General features: G+C 34.7%; 1 protein-coding gene across 18 annotated transcripts in view; it reads right to left on the reverse strand.

The window, feature by feature from the left end:
- The window catches only part of RIMS2 (regulating synaptic membrane exocytosis 2), a gene marked incomplete at both ends in the record, with an annotated part of 444787 nt that overhangs the window by 127363 nt on the left and 298165 nt on the right, over positions 1-19259 (reverse strand). For 6 of the 18 annotated variants that reach the window (XM_084219773.1, XM_084219772.1, XM_084219770.1 and 3 more), the window contains 2 exons: positions 1469-1578; positions 2694-2873. In XM_084219773.1, coding sequence (XP_084075899.1) covers positions 1469-1578; positions 2694-2873 — 290 coding nt within the window. Of the gene's footprint in view, positions 1-613; positions 647-1468; positions 1579-2693; positions 2874-4368; positions 4441-6857; positions 6933-10620; positions 10684-13123; positions 13190-16793; positions 16902-17498; positions 17565-19259 lie in introns of all 18 variants that reach the window. The other 12 variants (XM_084219771.1, XM_084219760.1, XM_084219762.1 and 9 more) reach the window with 7 other exon arrangements.

Consider the following 19259-nt stretch of genomic DNA (forward strand, 5'->3'; position numbering starts at 1 on the left):
GGACTGCAATTGATATCTTGTGGCTTGCTATTAAGTAAATTAAATGGTTTTAATACTGTAAAATATAAGGGGATTTATTTTAAGCAAAAATATTTTAACTTTTTGAAAGACTATCTCAATTCAATATTTTTCCCACAATATTTGCAAATTACCTACTAATTAAGCAAATGTATTACACTATAAAATATTTGCAAAAAAATTATTCTGATTAAATGAATGGCTAAAATAAAAAATGTCAAGTATCCTCCAATGCTTATATATAAACATGTGCCTGAATGTCTTCTAATTCTGGAAATGTACATACATAACTGCTGAAATGATTTTATTTGCCATAAAGTAAATTCTAAGTTGTTAAAAGCGGGTACCTGACTAGGTACTTTTGTAATGACAATCATATTTAGATAGTATTATTTATATTGTCTTTTTTTTCATGCAGAATCCTGTAAAATGTATGAGCCACAGGTCTAAAAATAAAGACTAAACCATTATGACTATAATTCTGACTATGTCTGTGCAATCAAGTAACATCAATTGCAGTTGGGTTTGTTTTTCCCTATACAGCCTCTGAAAGAAGGCTTTCAGGTGAAAAACAAGCCCCTCTTTATGTACAGACCTTCATAAGACTCTATCTCCTTGTCTCCATTGTCTACGGAAAGTCACAAAAACAAAACAAACAAAAACAAAAACAAAAACAAAAAAAAAAGGAACCAAAGCACAAGGGTTAAAAACAACAGAATTTTTTTTAAGATACAATATACATGTTAAGAAGGATCAAAAAAAAGGAGTGTATATGGCCATTTAGACTGATTTTGCACAGCACACCTAGCTACTAAAAACAGAAGTGTGAAAATGTATTTGCTGTCAAGAATGCATTTGTATACCTTTGTTTCTAAACATTTCAGAAAATATCTCCATCCACCAGTGCTTTTAATAGACATTAAAGATGAGCACAATTAAGGCACCAGTAAAACGTGAATAATGAAATATCTGACATTTCTTATTTTAAAGATTATTACCTGTCTTCTTGCTCTTCCTGTTTCAAGATGCAGAGGTTTTATATCAGCATTCTGTAATACACTCCATGTGAGCCCAGAAATTATCAGCTAGGTTCCTGACTCCCAAAAGAGCCAGAATTCTGTCACTAGACAACATACTAAAGATCATTTCCTGTGCCTGTTGAAGTCAATGACAAAACACCTACTGAGTTCAAAAGGAACAGGATCATGCCAATAGTCCACCTTGTTCTCTGTGCATTGTACTGCTGATTATTCACATCAGCCAAGAGTATCGTAGATGTTAAAACATGACAGAAGAAAACACAGCACAAAATGCAATACCATTACCAAATCCCAACTCTGTGCACAAAAACTCAAGAGATTTCAACTGTAATGGCAAAAGAAAAATAATGAAATAATCGACCTTCACGAGCAATTTGGTAATGTCATTAGGGAGAAAACCATCCACTTACTTCTCTCCAACGTGCCCTTTGGTGGGAGCTGCGGTAGCTGCCTGCCCCTTCGCCCTACTACTGGAGTACTTGATGGACTTGTCTGGACAGACCCAGTTCGAGGATGTGACCTATGAGACACATATCAAAACAAACCACAGCCATTAAATGACTAAGTCATGCCGAAATATCGTCAAGAACTGATAACGTGGCTAAGTAGACTTTAGATCTCTTGGGACCCTTGCAGTCCCAGAGGGAAACTATTATCTCTATTCAGAAAAAGACCTGATTAAAAAAGAGAAATCTCTCCATTAAAAGGAAGCCAAATTGAGGCTGAGGATGCTTCCATAAGATGCTTTTTCACACAGTCAAGCCAGAAAATGTGTTGTGCACATATTCATGCACATATGGATATAATAGCCACATACGCATAAATTTATTCACAAGTCAAATTCAATTATCTTTACTCAGCTTGTATTTTTTTAAATTATCTTTGAGTTGCAGTGAGATTACATGAATTTTTCTAAACAGAGTAACGAACTGAGGAAAGACAATGATATTTGACTTAATTTTCACTGGGGATTTGATGATGCTAACTAACTTTCAGAAAATAAAAGAATGTATTCTGCAGATCGAAAATACAGAGAGGCTCTCCTGAACACGATCTAGACCAGAATGTGCTCATCTTTTTATTGTATTATGTTTGTTTAAGCTAAGAATAATGTATAGAAATCCTCAAAATATCAATAAGGGGTACTCAAACAGGAACAGTACAGACTATGGCACAGTAAAATGTAGTCAGAGAAAATGGTGGTTAAAATGATAAGTAATAGACAAAGTTAGTACAGTGCATCTAAAGAAACTTTTTTTTTAAAAAAAAAAATTTCATTTGATGTTATGATGATTGTTCCATAAGCAATGTCTGATGAACACAAATAATTTCTCATTCTGTAAGAGAAGAATATGACAGTTATGAGGTGCTTTATGTGGAAACCATCCAGGATTCCTGACAAATGAGAAATCATAAACAAACGTAGTTAAATACTGTTAGCAAGCAATTTGCAATGGTAGTCACACCATTATATCCAGAGTAGAATATAAGTAGTGTGTTCACACTGAAAGGGTTAGTATCTATTGCTGCTAGTGATCAGCTAAGGATGAGGCGATACCAATCAGCTACTGGGAAAATAAAATGGTGAGCTGGTGGGGCAGAAGGGGTTTAGTCCGACTGATTTGTCTGTTTCACCTCGGTAAGGCGGGTGAAGGAGGGGCAGATCTTCCAGTCATTAATGAAGGCATCGACCTGATGAGGTTTGAGTCAGGACGCTCTGTGGATCGGGAGCGGGAGTTGGTCCGCTCTAGCACAGGACGTTGCTCTGTTGATCTGGATCTTTGATATGGCTGTCTATCTGCTGCTTCACAATTCCTGTAATGTTAGTCAAAAAGCAGCTCAGTTGAACTTTGACTTCTCTATTAGTTATAAAATACGCTGCATGATACTGGTTTGGAGCAAATCATTGTATTACATACATTTTTAGGGGGAATAAATTTTCTGAGATAACTTCTTGATAACATATAGTTTTTTTACACGTATGATTTGACTTGCTCCATACTCTTGATAAATGGGCTGAAATGTTTCCAATGTCTCAGTAATGACTATCCATGCAATAGTCTGTTTCCTGACAATTTCTGGGTTAAAATATTATTGTTTTGTCTATTAACCTGTGAATAAAAGAGTACCTGACATAATATTAAGTCTCAAGAAAGCTAAAAACTCTTTAATAGAGCAGTTTAATTGTGCATTTTTTTCCTCATATGAATAGATTTTTATAGATTTCATAAGAGATTGCATTCTCTCTAGAGGTAGCACTCTTGTTTGTAGGAAAGTCCACAACCTAGATGTTATAATTACCATGTAGCACTGTTAACTATTATTAGACTTGGGGATGTCTGTTATATACAGGCTAGTCAATAAGTGATAGATTCATATGTGGTGCTGAGACTGTAACCAGATGGATCTACATCATTAGTACTTACAGAGGCTCCAACAACTAGAAAAAAATTGGTTTGTAATTCAAAAATTCTTTTAACCCACAGCCTATGGAACCGTACCAAAACAGCAGTGGAAAAGGTTATTGTTAGAGATGTAATGGGAAGAAATTAGAATAAGTAAAAGAGAATTTCTTGATCAAGCAGTGATATCTTTTACTATCTTAGGCTATTAATCAGGCCATTACTTTCAGAAATTAATCAAGCCCCACCTTTTTTCTCAATGTAATTGGTCTGTTTTCAAGGAGTAATATTTATTAGCAATATCCTGAAATACATTAAATCAAGGCAATTTAAAAAGTAAAATCCATACCCTAATGCAGCTATTTATTAAAACCACACTCCTCCCAGCTCTCCTTGAGTAACTGAACAGATACAGAATACAAATGGGGAATGTGTACCCTTCAGGACATTTCCTTGAGCGAAGTCATGCATTTTACAATGAAGTCAGTTAATACAATGAGTGGCTTGATGGTGATTAAGTGTAACAAGAAGTCAAATTTTAATTAGTATCAAAAAGGAGAGAGACATACCACAGCCTTATTATGAAGACTTTTATGTTAGTAACAGCATTTTATTTCTAAAAGCACTGAAAAAGAGTGTAGTGGCTGATTTTGCTGAATGTGTTTATAAAATATTCATTAAAAAAAGTCTTTTCAGGCCTTCCATGAGGTCATAATTGCACTCCTAGAGCATACAAAGAGCTTGCCACAGACAGATTCAAAATAATACCATACATCATGAACCTAATCTATAAGCTCCTAACAAGCAAACACACCACAGTGAGACACATAAATGGTAATTACAAGCTGAGGCACTAAAGATTGTAGGAAAAGTACAATGAGCCTGGCACGAAACCACAACAAGATTACCTCACTTCTTCTTCTATCAGTTCTGTTTCTGAATAGGAAGCTTCATCAGCAAAAACATCCACTGTCTCGCTTCTTTTACATTGTTGATAGACAGAGAAACACAACCTTAGCTTTGATAGGAATGCTGTTTAGTTTAAGTAACACTTTAAGTGAGGTTTCAGTGTTATGGAAGGTGAGAAAAATGTCACCCATCTGCATGATGGCAAGAAATGACCATAAAATACATTCTTTGACTACGGGAATAAATTCCAAGAGAAAATATTCCTAAATTCAACAAAATTACAAATAATTATATCCAGGTCTTGAAAAACCCACCCTTATCTTGTTTATCCACATATTTAAGAATATTAATTAGCCGACAGAGACTTTTTTGGGCCTGTCAGCATTTCTCCAGTCAGTGAGTAGAGGACTGCTGGAGCACCCAGCAGCAGGGACTGGGTAATATGGTGAGGGTATCACTCCATGCTCCATCCCTCCCTCCTTCCAACAGCCAGTAGGACATAGAGGAACAGATGAGGGGCAACCACATGCTTCTCATAAAGGCTTCACAAGAAGTTAAGGCTCCCATTTGTTAGTCTTAAGGCCTCATTCTCTTTAGCTCTATAGGTATAAAAAATAGTTTTTAGGATATTAGGGCTCTGACCTATTGCCTGATTAGAAGGAAGGAGGCATTCTTACCATTGGGATCAATATTAATGGCTTAGCAGGCAGGTTTTGTGCTCTGCAGAACATCATGGAGTAACTGCAGCTAAAGAGATAAAGGCCTCAAAAATGTCACACTCAGTAGCCAATATCCTGTTTGCTACAATCTCCAGTGGGCATTTCCTCCAAGTGCAAAAACAGCCAGGAGTTCCCTGAAGTGAAGGAGAGGGTGGATTTTGGCAGTAAACCTTTGAAGCTGAGGCAATCCCGTTTTGTAGACTGAAGGATTTGAAGACCAAGTTGAGTCCTGAGGTCAAACTGATTGTCACCCTGAGGTTCCAGGCTACAGGCTGCAATCCTCTCAATACCCACTACAGCAAATGGAGGGCTGTGTCAAGGGGACAGTCTCCCACTTGAAAGCTTCACTTGGTGGTTTTGCGTCATACGCATATAAAGAGCAAGTCAAAAAATAGTTTTACTCTCTGGTCTCCATCCTCACTTATTCTTTTATCCTTTAAATGGTAAACACATGCACTGCAGTCTTCAGCAACTGTCTCTTTTACAGGAAAACTGTCTGATAACCTGCTTGTGCAGTGAAACCCCTTCCTTACCACTGTAAACAATTAGGCATGAATATCGAAATCCAGCCATATTTATGGGAGGAAGTTAAATTAAAAATGGAAGTTTCTAAATTTTCAGACATCGTTCTTAAAGACTTAGGGTTACAAATTATCTAGATGAAACTTTCTTCTTTTCTCATTATAAATCATATCATATGAATTACTGATTTTTAAAGAGGGAAATATGGTAGCCTTAGTTAAACTATCCAACATCCATATAATATTTTAATATCCACTAGCACTGTTTACATTTGCTAACAGACTTTTCATTATGAAAATACAGTTAATGAAACATCAAATAATGACTTCCTCCATCGAGTACTGCCTATTGTAGCACCCTTCTACTTTTTCTAGGGAAGACGGGCATGGTAGATGGCTCATTTACATGCAAAAGTCTGCAAGACTTGTAAGCATAACTGTCCCTTACTCTGAGGAAAAGGTAAAGCAGTGTTTGTTTCTAAACCGACCTATGAGACTTTTTGAGCTCTCTGTAAGCCACTACACAAAAAGCCCTTTGAGTATTCAGTCTAATTTCTTGTTCCAAACCCATCAAGTATTAGAACTAGAATCTAATATCATTTAGGTACCACTGTAAACTTTAGTTGCTGTAGTACCTAACCAAAGGTGCTCCCAAATTTTATTTTATATACTGATTAATCTCAATTTACATATATATATATATATATATATATACACACACACAGACACACATATATCTATACACTGCAAATTTCAAATGAGAGCTCTTTTCCCAATGCCGTAAATAAGACTTTCTGATTTTTAATTTTTCAGATTTGTTACTTTTCTTAACAAATAAAAAAGAATTTTCAACCAATTATTAGCCATTGATCTAAACTTATGGATAGAGAAACTTTATAAAAGATCAACATTTTCCAACAGTAAGCAATTGTAACAGCTTACATAACAAATAGAAAATTTTTCCCCCCCAAAATTACTGAAAACCATTTATTTAAAAACCCATGTTAAATTTTTTTACTCTGTTAAAATGATGAGGTCATGCCAATCTCCTTTTTAGCATTGGGTTTTTTTCTTGTAACAAAAAACTGAAGAAATAAAAATAGAATTGCTGTAGGATTACAGTACACTACGATTCAGCTCCTAGTTTATCATTTGCATCTAGAAACACTGAACAGAACAAGAAAAATACAACACCACACTTTCTAAGTATCATAATTTCAAACTCCAGCTAATATACAATGTCAATACCTGTCAGTGTCTGTGGATGGCTGCTGGATTTCAATCCTTGGACATGTTATTCTTCTACTAGCTATAGGAACTTTGCTGTTTAGTCACAGACACAAGATCCTCTGTTAGCATAACGTAGATAAGCATGTCTAAAACCAAATGATATTTCTAGTACCAAAATCTTAAATTTGAGTCATAAATATTGCAATGGAAAATGAGAAAGAGCAGTACACTGTCCAATCTCTAGAAAAACTGGCGACAGGATATCTCAGCAAGTGACTAATTCATCTACACTCATAAAGGAAAACTCATCTATACTCACAAAGGAACTTAATACAAAACCATGTGCTGCTAAAGTTTTTAAAAGACAGGAATGTAAAGCTTTTAGGTACTCTGGTTAAAAAACAAGGTAAAGCAAGATATTTTGGTTGCTGTAATATTCTGTAATGTTTTTATTTAATGTTATATATAAATATATATATATAATATACATATATACATGCATCCAATGCATTCATACACTGATATGACCTGGTCACATGCAAATTGCCCTGTGTTATGTGGGATAACCACCACTCTATCTCCATGCCAGTGACAGGCATGATTAAACTGCATTAAACTTCAAAATGACGAAGTCTGAACTATTCTGCTAACTGAGCTAAGCAGACAAAGCAGGGAACTCTGCCATGATCCCAGGCACACTGTGCTCCCCACTCCTGTGTCCTGCTGCAGCCACAGAATTGCAATTGCTCACAGCTTGCTCAGGCATCTGGACCTGACACTGCCGTCACTTCATGACCGCTGTCGACACAGCTGACCATGCTAACACATAGCATGGTACAATTATAAAAATGCTTAAGGAAAGCCTATAGATCTACACCTGTACTCTCCAAAATATGTGTCATCATTGATATATTTCCTGAGGAATAGCAAAGTCATACTTCACAGAGGGAGTTAGAGCAGACAATGTTTTTTCCAACCCAAACTGTCTTATGATTCTTCTGATGCAGTTAGAGCTTTATACTAGCTATTACAATCAAATATCAATAAAACCAATAAGTAATGTAAATCCTGGGAAGACTGAAATGATATGCATTTCATATAATTTTTATCTGTAAAAAAGTTGTAGAGTGTTTATACATTATTGCTTCTGGTACTTGTGATGTGTCTTTTGATTTATATAGCCAGCTGCCTTATATAATATCTTGTATTTGCCAACTACTTCTAACTTTCAACATCCTTAACACAGACCCTCAACTGACATGTGTAAAAGAATCACCCTGCAGGAATAAGCATCTCTATGTTCATGAGATGACTCACTGAAGATCATGATAAAGCTGATTAGGATTCAAAAGCTGGGAATTCAAAATTCTCAAAGATGAGAGCTGAAATCCTCTCCTCTCCTTCACCCCAGCTCAGTTTTATAACTGAATCTACTGCAGTGATTCTCTCTAGATAATAATCTAAACTTCCATTAAAGTACTGGAAATATTCCAAAATATAACACTTTCAGCTTTATATTATAAATATGTTCCACAGTTTTTCCTATTGCAGAACATAATATTTCACCCACTCAACTTGAATATTATACTACGATGTAAGAGCAAAATCGGGACCATGCCTGGGTGTCACCCTGGGTTTTTGAGATTTCTAGAAGGCCTTCTGATATTGACATTCTTTGTGAAGAACTTTCCCACACACTTTTCTGTAAAAAACTTATAGTTTACATTCTTGTGGAAAAAGACACTGTTGATAGACTGTTAGCTAAGCCAGTGTCTGTGGAGAGGTGGCACTGTCACCCTCCAATCCACTGTCACCTTTGTAAAACTATAAATTATGGAGTCAGAAAATAAACGCTCTCTTTTGCTTCTCACCTGGAGAGCAGTGTGTGCGTGTGTTCTTTCGTGTCCTACAGTGACACCTGGGTTTTAATTAAGATGTCTCATGACTGAAGTATAGTGGTACATAAGACAATGCATAGAGGACCTTGAGAGGGAAGCCATGAAGAAGAAGAATTTCCTAGTTGAGCTTGAGTATTCAAATGAAGAGCACCCGGACTATAGACTAATCAACTGAAGTAGTTGTAGGCTTAAAACTAAGTATGTAACTTAAATATGTCTTTTTAAAGTGCAGTACTAAAGGTAAAATACGAAAAGCACTTGGTTCTTGATGGATTTTGTGGGATTTTCTTCCTCCGATCTTAAATACAACTTTATTTCTGTATGGCACATAAAGTTGGCTTTTTTTTCAGTGACATTTTCAAACACCAATAATATGGCAGATGTTTAAATAGTAAATTACCACAACCAGAGTTGTAACTATGCAGTTATACATACTGCAGCTACATGTTTATCTTCTTCCTAACTTTTGGCAACAGATCTATAATTCTGACCTCTCTGATATCAAGAGTTTTGTCCCTTGATGAGACCAGGATTTCAATCAGATCATTCAAACAGGAGCAGGTATGTAAGACTTTATAATCTTTTAAGTTCTTAAATTATGAATGTGCAAAATAGCATTCTATTTCTGTAAAGGCATTCTTTAAATCCATTGATCTGTAGAGAATCTGATCCATTTCAGCAGTCTTTACTCTATTAAAGTGTTTTCTATGCCTTATGTTTTATTTAAAAGTCATAATGGTTCAGAACAAATTATTTTATCTTCTCTTTTTTTCTTTCACCAAACATTTTAGGAGCTAAATTTAAATGGAGAAAGAGAGTAGTAACCAATAAGTTTCTTTTTCATATAAAAAAACCATTTTCAGATATTTACCCCTGATATTTACCTATGTTAGTATCTATTCAGCATAAAAATTAAGAAAAGAGAAGTAAGACAGGACTATTTAATGTGATATCAAAAGCAAAAGCTTTAGTTACACCAAGCACTTTCCAACCTCCTTTAAATGCTGTTCATTTTCACTTTGCTTTTGCAGTTTCCAGGATGAAGGAATAAATCTGGCCCTTGCTGTGCACTTAAAAATGAAGAGCCAAGGAACAGTGGCACTGTGGTTCAAAAAGCTAGAGAACATATATGGTCTCAAGTCTCTGCAACTGCACTAATGTTTAGCCAAAAGACCTTCACAAATCCCTCCTCTCTAAAGAAGAGAGAAGCCCACATTAAAATATTGATGGATTCATTCCGGGTTTTATCAGATTTTTTACATTTCAATTTAACAGTCTCTCATCTTCTCTGTTCACATTCACAAAGGAAGGAAGTAAAAAAAAAGGAAAATTCTTGCAAGAGCAATAAGAAAATGAGGGAGAAGCAGTAAAGTCAACAAACTAAAAGCAAGGAAAATTTGTGTGCTCTCATGAACAGAAGCCAGCCACAACTGGGAAGAGCTACAGATTCTAAGGCACACAGCACTTTGCATGGGTTATGCATCAATCACAAAGGAAGACAGGTTAGACAGATGGAATTGGGATTATTTCTAAATGTAAAAACGTATTAGGTCTCAAAGACACCTTCCCCAACACTGCAGATGTAGGCAGGTATCACTAAAAAGCCTCTTTTCATTAAAGCAGCCCTGAACAGTGAGAACATGTTTTAAAAATAGTTCAAACATAATTAATGTTCTTTTTCTATTTGTAACTGAATAAAACAGTTTAAGCTTGGAAAAAAAGACTAGAACATAAGTGCCTTGGTTCTGAGTCAAGTAAGAAAGAAAGACATCAAGAAAAATACATTTATTAGGAATAAATTTGGTACGATTATAAATGAACTCTTATCATAAAGATCCAAAATACATTTTAGTTTTATCTGTAACACTACACTCTTTACTTACCCATATTTTTCAGCTGAACCATTGACTATATCATCTGCCCATGAACTTGCACCATTGTACCACCTTTACAATACAGTCAAAATAAAGAAATGTTATTAAAAAATGATGTATTGCTATTAACACTCTAATTCATGTGACATGACCACATCTCAAAAACATGGGAAGATTTCCAACTGTTTTAACATCATTTTGTACATTTCATATTTTCTTTCAGGAATGAAGAAAACCAACTTTTTCAAAAACAAACACCAAGAAGATTATAGGGCTTTTTCCCTTATATAATTATTATATTTTACCTCTAGTCTTTTTAGCAGTTAGGCCATAAACTTCAGTTACATAAAGACTAATAGATCTTTTCATACATAAATGTCTTCATGTTTTCATGGCCATTGAGCTTGTGGAATAATAAAAAACTAATTGTGGAGACAAAACATTAACAAAAATAACCTAATATACATTAAGAATTTAAAATATTGCTTTTAATTTCAAATACATGACCTTGCCAGTTGTAATCTTTTTTTTTCTATTTGATAGGGTAGTTGGCTTCTCACAGGTATGTAAGAAGCAGAAGAAAATTCACCTCAATGATCAAACAATGAAAACTAAGTAAATTTTTAAGTGGTATTGTTCTTCCAGGTACTGAATATGGACTGCCTAAGCATTTGCAGCAGCACTTCAGCACATCAGTTGAAGACAACAAAAAACATATATGGAAGCATTTTATCTTAAGAAAAACCATTGAGAAAATAAATAATGGGACAAAAAAAGCTGCTTTAAGAAATCAGGGGATAAACTGCTTATGTGCCACTACTCCAGTATATTAAAACTAGATAAAAATCATCCACCATTTGGTAAGGAGTTTCAGCTAAATCTCTGGAGTTTTTTACTTTCAGGATCTCTCTAGGGTAAAGCCAGGGAACTGCTATGTTGTCTGTATGCAATGATTTCCACATGACAGTGAGTGAGAACACAGGGATTATCAGAAAATATCAAGACACCACTATACTGTCAATTTGGACCAAAAAAATTTTTTTTATGTACTTAAAATATTATCCATAGGCTAAAGGAAAATCTTTTTAATGGCTTGAATACACTGATCCAAGAATTTTCATGATACTGGGAATCACAGCAGTATTTTTTTGCTTGTCTGCCTTTTCTCCGAACTCCTCATGCTGCAGAATCTGAGGGTGTGCAGTGTGCTTACAAACTTAATAACCCCACATCTCCTGGATATTATGTTGAGGGAAGACTGCATGGGGTGCAATATATGAAAATGTCAAACAGCTACCCTGGTTTATTCTATGTCCAATTGGATGGTATGGGGGCAGCTTTCTTTTTTTTTTTCCCATGGTTTATAGCCAGATCAATGGCTGCATGAAAGTCATTTCAGTTAAATCTACTTGAGTTTAGATTAGATTTAGACTTAATCCCATAAAAATTAGAATACTGCTGGAGTATGACAGGTACATCTTTACACTCTCCCTGATAATCCACATCCTCAAAACCAAAGCCAGTCTCTCCAGTTAACCAGTATTTTAAATAAGAGTTTTTGATAAAACTACTTTATTGCAGACACCATAAATACATAAATATGGGTTTAAAATTGCAGTGTACTTTATTTTTTCTTAAATATGACTGTATTTATTTATAGCAATCAAATAAAAACAAAATTTCTCACTATTTGTTAGGAAAAGATCCCTGCTTTACCTGTTCCCATAATGTAGACAAAAATCAGACACTGACTTTAAAATGCACAGAGAAGTATAAAACATCTAATTTTAAAGAGGGAGAGGAACATTGATTTGCTCTTTTCTTCAGCTTTCCTTCTATTTTGGCCTAGCTCTTTAAACATGAACAGCTGTTCTCAAATCACTATTTCCAGAGACACCAAAACTTTTCAGATTACATGCCAGATTTTAGTGATATTATGCTCATTGTGATACATTATATACATAACAAAATTTAGGAAGAACAACAGTACTTTGATTCCTAGCATGGTAAACACTCAAAACCAATTTGAAGGCATTTGAGTAGTCCTTTTTTAAGTCAATGTGGGCAGTAACATGCTAAAACCTGAGTACCATCTTAGGGTACTCAGGTTATTGAAAGAATGAAATTGAGGACTGTAAATTGCCCTAGAATTACTTCTAGTGACAGAAAAGGTTAGCCATTAGAATTATGGTGCAGTTAAGTTTAGAAAAAACCTTCAGTTGTACCTGGGCTCCTCTGTGCTATTCAGCTTTCCTCCCACATCTAATGAATAAAATATTTTTCAAACTAAGAATTATGCTTAAAAAAATCCAAAGTCAAATTAATGGAGGGCTAAAAAGGAAATGAGGTACTTAAAACTATGGAGATTGGTTGTTCTGTATTTAGAGAAATACGGCATAAAGTGCACTGCAAATTTAAATATCATTAGTCTAGGTCAATTAGAATTTTAGACTATGCTTCATAAAAATTTATTACTCAACTCTATCTATTTTTACTATATAAATTAAAATACCTTTCAGGAGTATAGGCTGTGTCATCATAATATGAATTAGGCACTCTTCTCTCCTGCCTAGTCCTCCTGAATGTGGAATAAATAGCACAGATATTTCAGACATTTTAGAAGGTGCTTTTTTTCATTATGTATTCCCTTACTGGATTATTGAGATGTGATGAAGATAGAGCTCATTTATCTTCAATTCAGCTATATACTCTGAACATATATTTTCATATATATATATATATATATATATATATATATATATGAAATGTAAAATTCTGCTTTCAATTTTGATTCAGAAATAATTAACAACTTACTAAGAACACTTGATCAATGCACACGTATTTCACAGAAGTAAAAAGTTACATTGACAGAAAACTAGTGCTTGAACAACAGAGAATGTTCAACAAAAGTAGGATTTTGATGTTAGAAAATGTCTGCTGGGTAAAACAAAAGTCAGGAAAGAAAATGGGAGCAAAATCGAATTTCTTTAAGTGAAACAACAGAAATTCTGCCTGAAAGAAACCTCACATGCTGCACAAAACATACACAAACCAACTTGTATGGACCTGCAAATGCTAAACTCAAAGGAAGTAGAAAAAATAAATTGCACAGTGTGGTGTTCTTGCTGATTAAGCTGAGCTCTGAGGTAGATAAGTTGAGAAAGAATTTCATACAGTGAGGTTTTCAGCATAATTTTATTTGGAATGAACTGCTAATATTTTTTAAACGCAAGAAATAGGTTAAGACTAAGAACCTTGAGAACTTTACTTTGTTTTTGAGATCACTGGTGTGTCAGACAATTCAAAATGTGTTACTGTCAAATTATGTATTAGCCCATATAACTCTGAACTGGGGGATATAAATAATAAAAGTGTTAGTAAAGCTCAACATGTCCAGCCATGATGCCTCGTGTAGCTGCAGCAGGTGAACTGATCCCAGCTGGTGCTACCGTGCTGACTGTACCTTTGAACAGTCAAGGGAAACTGGGGTCAAGGTGAACTGAGGATGCTCTTGGGAAGACCCCAGGTCCTAAGGGCTCTGAGTCACTGAAGATGCACAGGTGCTTGTTGCCTTTCTTAGGCATATGCTGGAGTATCTTGTCAATGCTGCTGTTCCTTTTGGAAAGAGCTAGACTTCTTCAAAAGGGCGAGCTATCAGACAAACAAAACTATAACCTAAGAATGACCTCAGAAGTTAAGGTTTTTGATAATGAAAATGTGTCCTAGAAGAAATTAACTGAAGTCTGTTATATCAGATCAACAGTGACTGACACAAACTTCAGCAGAGAAAAGATGAAAGAGAACCAAGTAGTCACTCTGTGGGGAAAAAAAATAAAAGGAAAAAAAATGCTAGAAGAGACCACAAGAGTTAATGGGGGGGCTGTGAATGACTACAAGATAAGCAATAAAAGGAGCCATGAATAACAAAAGCAAGTAATTTTGACTAATATGTTTATATCATTTATTTGCCTGCAGGACAGAGACACTGATGGATTCAGAGCAACATGAGATAAAAAATTCTCTGTCCCAGATGAGAGACTTTCCTGAATGCTGGACTCTACAGAGCAGTATTTGCTATTTTGGTGAATAGTGAAAACTGGAAAGTTGTTTCATATACATGATAAAGTGAAAGACAGGAAGAAAAGCAGTTGCTTGATATCAACCAGACATTGATTAAGAAGGTGGAACAAAGAAGGCAGGGAAAAAACCTTGGCCTACAAAATATGTATTTTAGAGCAAGCACTGAACTGGGGAAAAGTGTAAAGATAAAAGAGGAAATCCTGTTTAAAAGTAATGTTCATATATTTACAATAAAAATGAGGAATAGAAAATTACTTAGTGTTTTTCAATGTCTAAGGAGAAAATGGATAGCAATTATGTAAATTGTTCTTAAACTGCTGTTAGAATACAGGAAGACAAAAAGGATGAAAATCCAGGAACTACAATTGTGGCTGTGAGGTATTCAGAGGAGTTCATATCTGGTAGGATGACTCAAGTAGCTTGAACATTAATTTTACCCTCAGGCAGCCTGGATTCAAGAGGATCATGGATTCCAGGATCAGTTTCTAGGCCCAAGGAATCTTGAGATACTGTTCTAACAGTGAGCTAGAAATATTCCACTTCATGTTGGATTTTCATTTCTGATCCCAGGCAGAATTAGCTTTAATAGCTTCTGTTCCACAAAGCCCTGGAAAAGATTTTCCAGCTGCTTAAATCCTAGCTTTTTCATCTTTATGAAGTACTGTAACTTTTGCCCTTTATTTTCACTGATTGTATTTTTGAGAGGCTAATTTCAGAAACAAAGACTGAGATTTACAAGGAAAGAACCTCAAAGTAAAACAATTTGAGAAGCTCCAACTTTCACTAATATCTGAACAGTCACAGACATAACCAGTAATCTGAAACAGGTTCAGAGAATCTAGTGCAAATCAGAGTATATATCTAAGAAGAAAAAAAAAAGTATATAAAAATTAATTTTTGAAATAACATACAAACAAGCACATTTCATCATGCATTTCAAGAAAACAAACAAAAAAATATCCCTCTCCTTATCAAAGTTTCTACATGTGGACAGACCTATTGATACACTTTCTTTATACTAGGTTTCATGTAAAACAGCATCATTTCTAAACAAATGCTTGACTGAGTTCTAAATGTTAAAATGTTTAATATACTATAGCTTTGGAGAATTTAAAAAAAGAAATATTTCTTTCAAAGCATTTTTCAGATTCTTTTTTGTTTCTGCATCCAAAAGTAATTTCACATTCAAATTTCACATTAAAAATACTGTGACGTGATCTGAATACAGAGAAAGCATTAATGAACTTCTCAGACTCATATCCAGAGGGCAGTCATGAAATTAATATATAAAGAGTTCTTTATGCTTTGGAAATTTTTACACGGCCCCTCCTGTAAACAACACCTCTATCAGCTATTGTATCTGATCCGAAGTCACCACTTAGTTTTTATTGGCTTACAGTTTTCAGTTTGATGTTCTCATTTCTATTTACACACAACAATGTAAACTTTTTTGGTTTGCAACATTTCTGAAAATATCTTAATTACAGTACTTGAGCAGCATAACTTAGAAGCCACTGTATTTCAAGTGGCAAGTTATTTCACAGAAATTGTTATGGGCTCAAATTCTCTCTCCATATATTTCACGTGTAAATAGGAACTATGATGTTCTGCAATCACATCCAGGTATTGTGTGTACAAGTATTCCTAAATCACAGAATATGCATCATACAAATATATACAACATAATCTTACATAAGCATACACTTTTACTTTTCACTCTATTTTTCAGTTAAGCAAAGTATAAGACTTCAGAAGACACTCTTTCTGTGTGCTTTAAAGTAGATAGGCTTTTCCTTGTTATTTCAAAGTGAATAATAAATACTACAAGCACTCTGGAAAATTCCAGCAAAAATAAGGGTTATAAAAGACACAGATATATAATATCCTATAATCTATTTAAAGCTGGCTTCTGCAGAGCTATTTGGTGCCTCTTGGGATTTACCCATGGCCCCGAGTAGTCAGTTTAAAGATGCAGAGTATTATAAAAACATATTCACTGCTTGTGTTTATCTCCTAAAACACAGATCACATTCCCAGTTTGTAAATCAAGCATGGCAGTGTCAGTGTGGCAGAGCTAATGGCATACTGCACATCAGTTATACCTCTCCAGATCATAGTAAGCACCCTCAGAATAGGTACGGCACATCGTACGGGAGCGGAGCAATCTGATTGCATCTTCACAAAATAGAGGATACATTGTGTGATCCTGGCTGCCAAAACAGAATGGGTGAACACAATGAAAAGCAAAAAAAAGATGAAACGAGGACAAAACAACATGAAAAGCAAGCAATGTCAGCAACAGAACAAAACACTGGAACAGAACATGACTGGAACTTCAGTGAACTTTGCAAAACTACTTTTAAAAATTTAAGTATATTGGTTCACAGCTACAAGAGCTACTAGACTGAGAGAGGTATCACTCTCGAGTTTTAGCACAACCTTTAACGCAGGCACTCATATATGATTTCATGCATACTAAAATCACGGTATTAGCAGGTATTAGTGTTTGCTGGTTTAAATTATTTTCTTTATATATTCTCTAAAAGACATAAGAGTGATGTAAATAGAAAATTATCTTTGAGGACCATCAATTATAGACTATTGGCAGTGAGAAAATATTCAAGTGAAACACGGGAAGAATTACCCAGTGTTTGTGTGCACACTATGTTAACAAACCTAATGATGATACTAACTCAACTTCTAAGATTTCTACCACTACACACAGACAAATGAAACCAGAAGTGGACATGTAGGTACACAGAAGTACATGCATTACCCCACATAGTCACACAGAGGAAAACATATACCTGACATCCCTGTAATGGTGATCTGAGGACTGGGTGTACCGGGAACGAGGTAAAGTAACATAATGACTGAGGTGATGGCAGAAAGAAAAATACAGATATGAGACAATAAGATGGAGAAGGAATGATACACAACACAAAACAGAAAACATTATAATCATAACATGATGGTTTAAGAACACTGGACTTATTAACAAAATAATATGATATATGGTTCTAAACATAAAATTATCTAGATGGTTCACATATTTATTCTGAGAAGCCAGTGGGAGATTATGGATGAAAAAGATAGCTAAAATTTGGGATTTTCTACAGTATTTCAGTTAGGAAAAAAAATATGCATAAATCTCTGAAAGCAACTCAAGAAGTCGGATTGCTTATTTCCTTGTTTGAAGGCAGTCATACCTTTAGTATGAATAATATTTTTGAAAGAGATTTACCTAATCTGTCTGAAAGGCTACCACCATTCTGAAATCTGTCCCCACATAGCTCCAGAACTTTCCCATTTCTAAGTGTAAGTTCTCCTCATACCGATCATATTGTGATAAAAGGTGAATTTAGATCAAAATGTTTCATTATTTAAATAAATAATTGAGGTGTAACATCAGTACTAGAATATGCCCAAAAAGCCCCAAATGCAATTCAGATGTTAAAACTAAGTTATTTATATTTTATTATGAAAAGATGTCAAAATTTATATATTATAAATACATTTCTTACTCTAGATATTGTCCAATTATCAAAAATAGAAGAAGGTCATTTTACTTTTACTATAAATATATGCAGACAGTACAGGGAAAAGGGTTTGGAAGAGAGAGGGGTTTACCATTAACAAGGAGTTAGTGACTACATTTCCATGAAGCTGGGATATTTCAAAAGGAAGTCTAATCACAACTGTCCATATTGGAAGTGTAAACTAACTTCACAAGAAACATGGAAAATCTCATCCTTCACTTTTATTTCTCATATCATAATTTGCTTATGATTACTGTTTTCCCAGTAATCAAACACACTGTTACCAGTAGGTATATTACCTGCACTTATTGTATTTGCCTCTTTTGCATGAGGATAAAATGCACCATCACTCACATGAAAATATTCCTTATATTAGGTTAATTATATATTGCATGAGATGTCTTGGTGTTTGCTTCCTGTCAAATAAATGCAAAAGACTTTCCACTATAAACAATTAACTTAAATCCCTGATTATGCAATTTAAACTTTGCAGTTTGTTACAAGAATGAGGAGCTGTAGACAATTCAACAGGGCCCAATTTGACATGGTATAGTTAAAATTTGAAGAAGGACTAATAATTATTAAAACAGTCATAGAGTTTATGCTGCAAGCTATGAAAAACTATGAATGTTTCTAAAGAAATGTAAAAACCTAAGTATCAAAAGCAGTCTACCCATAACTGGCTGTCAGTCAGCATGTTGTCAAGAAACATAAAAAAAATTCACCACAATCTTAAAATATTCTTTGGAATGTATGCACACCCACAGGAAGAACAATCAAATAAAAGTGTAGGAGTCTACCCCTCCAGGAGCTAAATGTACAATGATGGCAAACAACTCCATATCAGGTTATTCTCTTACTGCATGGATACATTTCCAGGCTATGTCCACATTAATATGCCTTTAAATTATTCAGGTGCAACCCTGGAATTAACATCTCAAAACTCTTGCTCTAAATAAGCAATCAAGTGTTTCCAGCTGGTAGATGACATTTTAATTTTAACAATTCACTTTGTCTTTCCAGTGAACT

The sequence above is a fragment of the Fringilla coelebs genome (assembly GCF_963513975.1).
Source record: "Fringilla coelebs genome assembly, chromosome: 1".
NCBI lineage: Eukaryota > Metazoa > Chordata > Aves > Passeriformes > Fringillidae > Fringilla > Fringilla coelebs.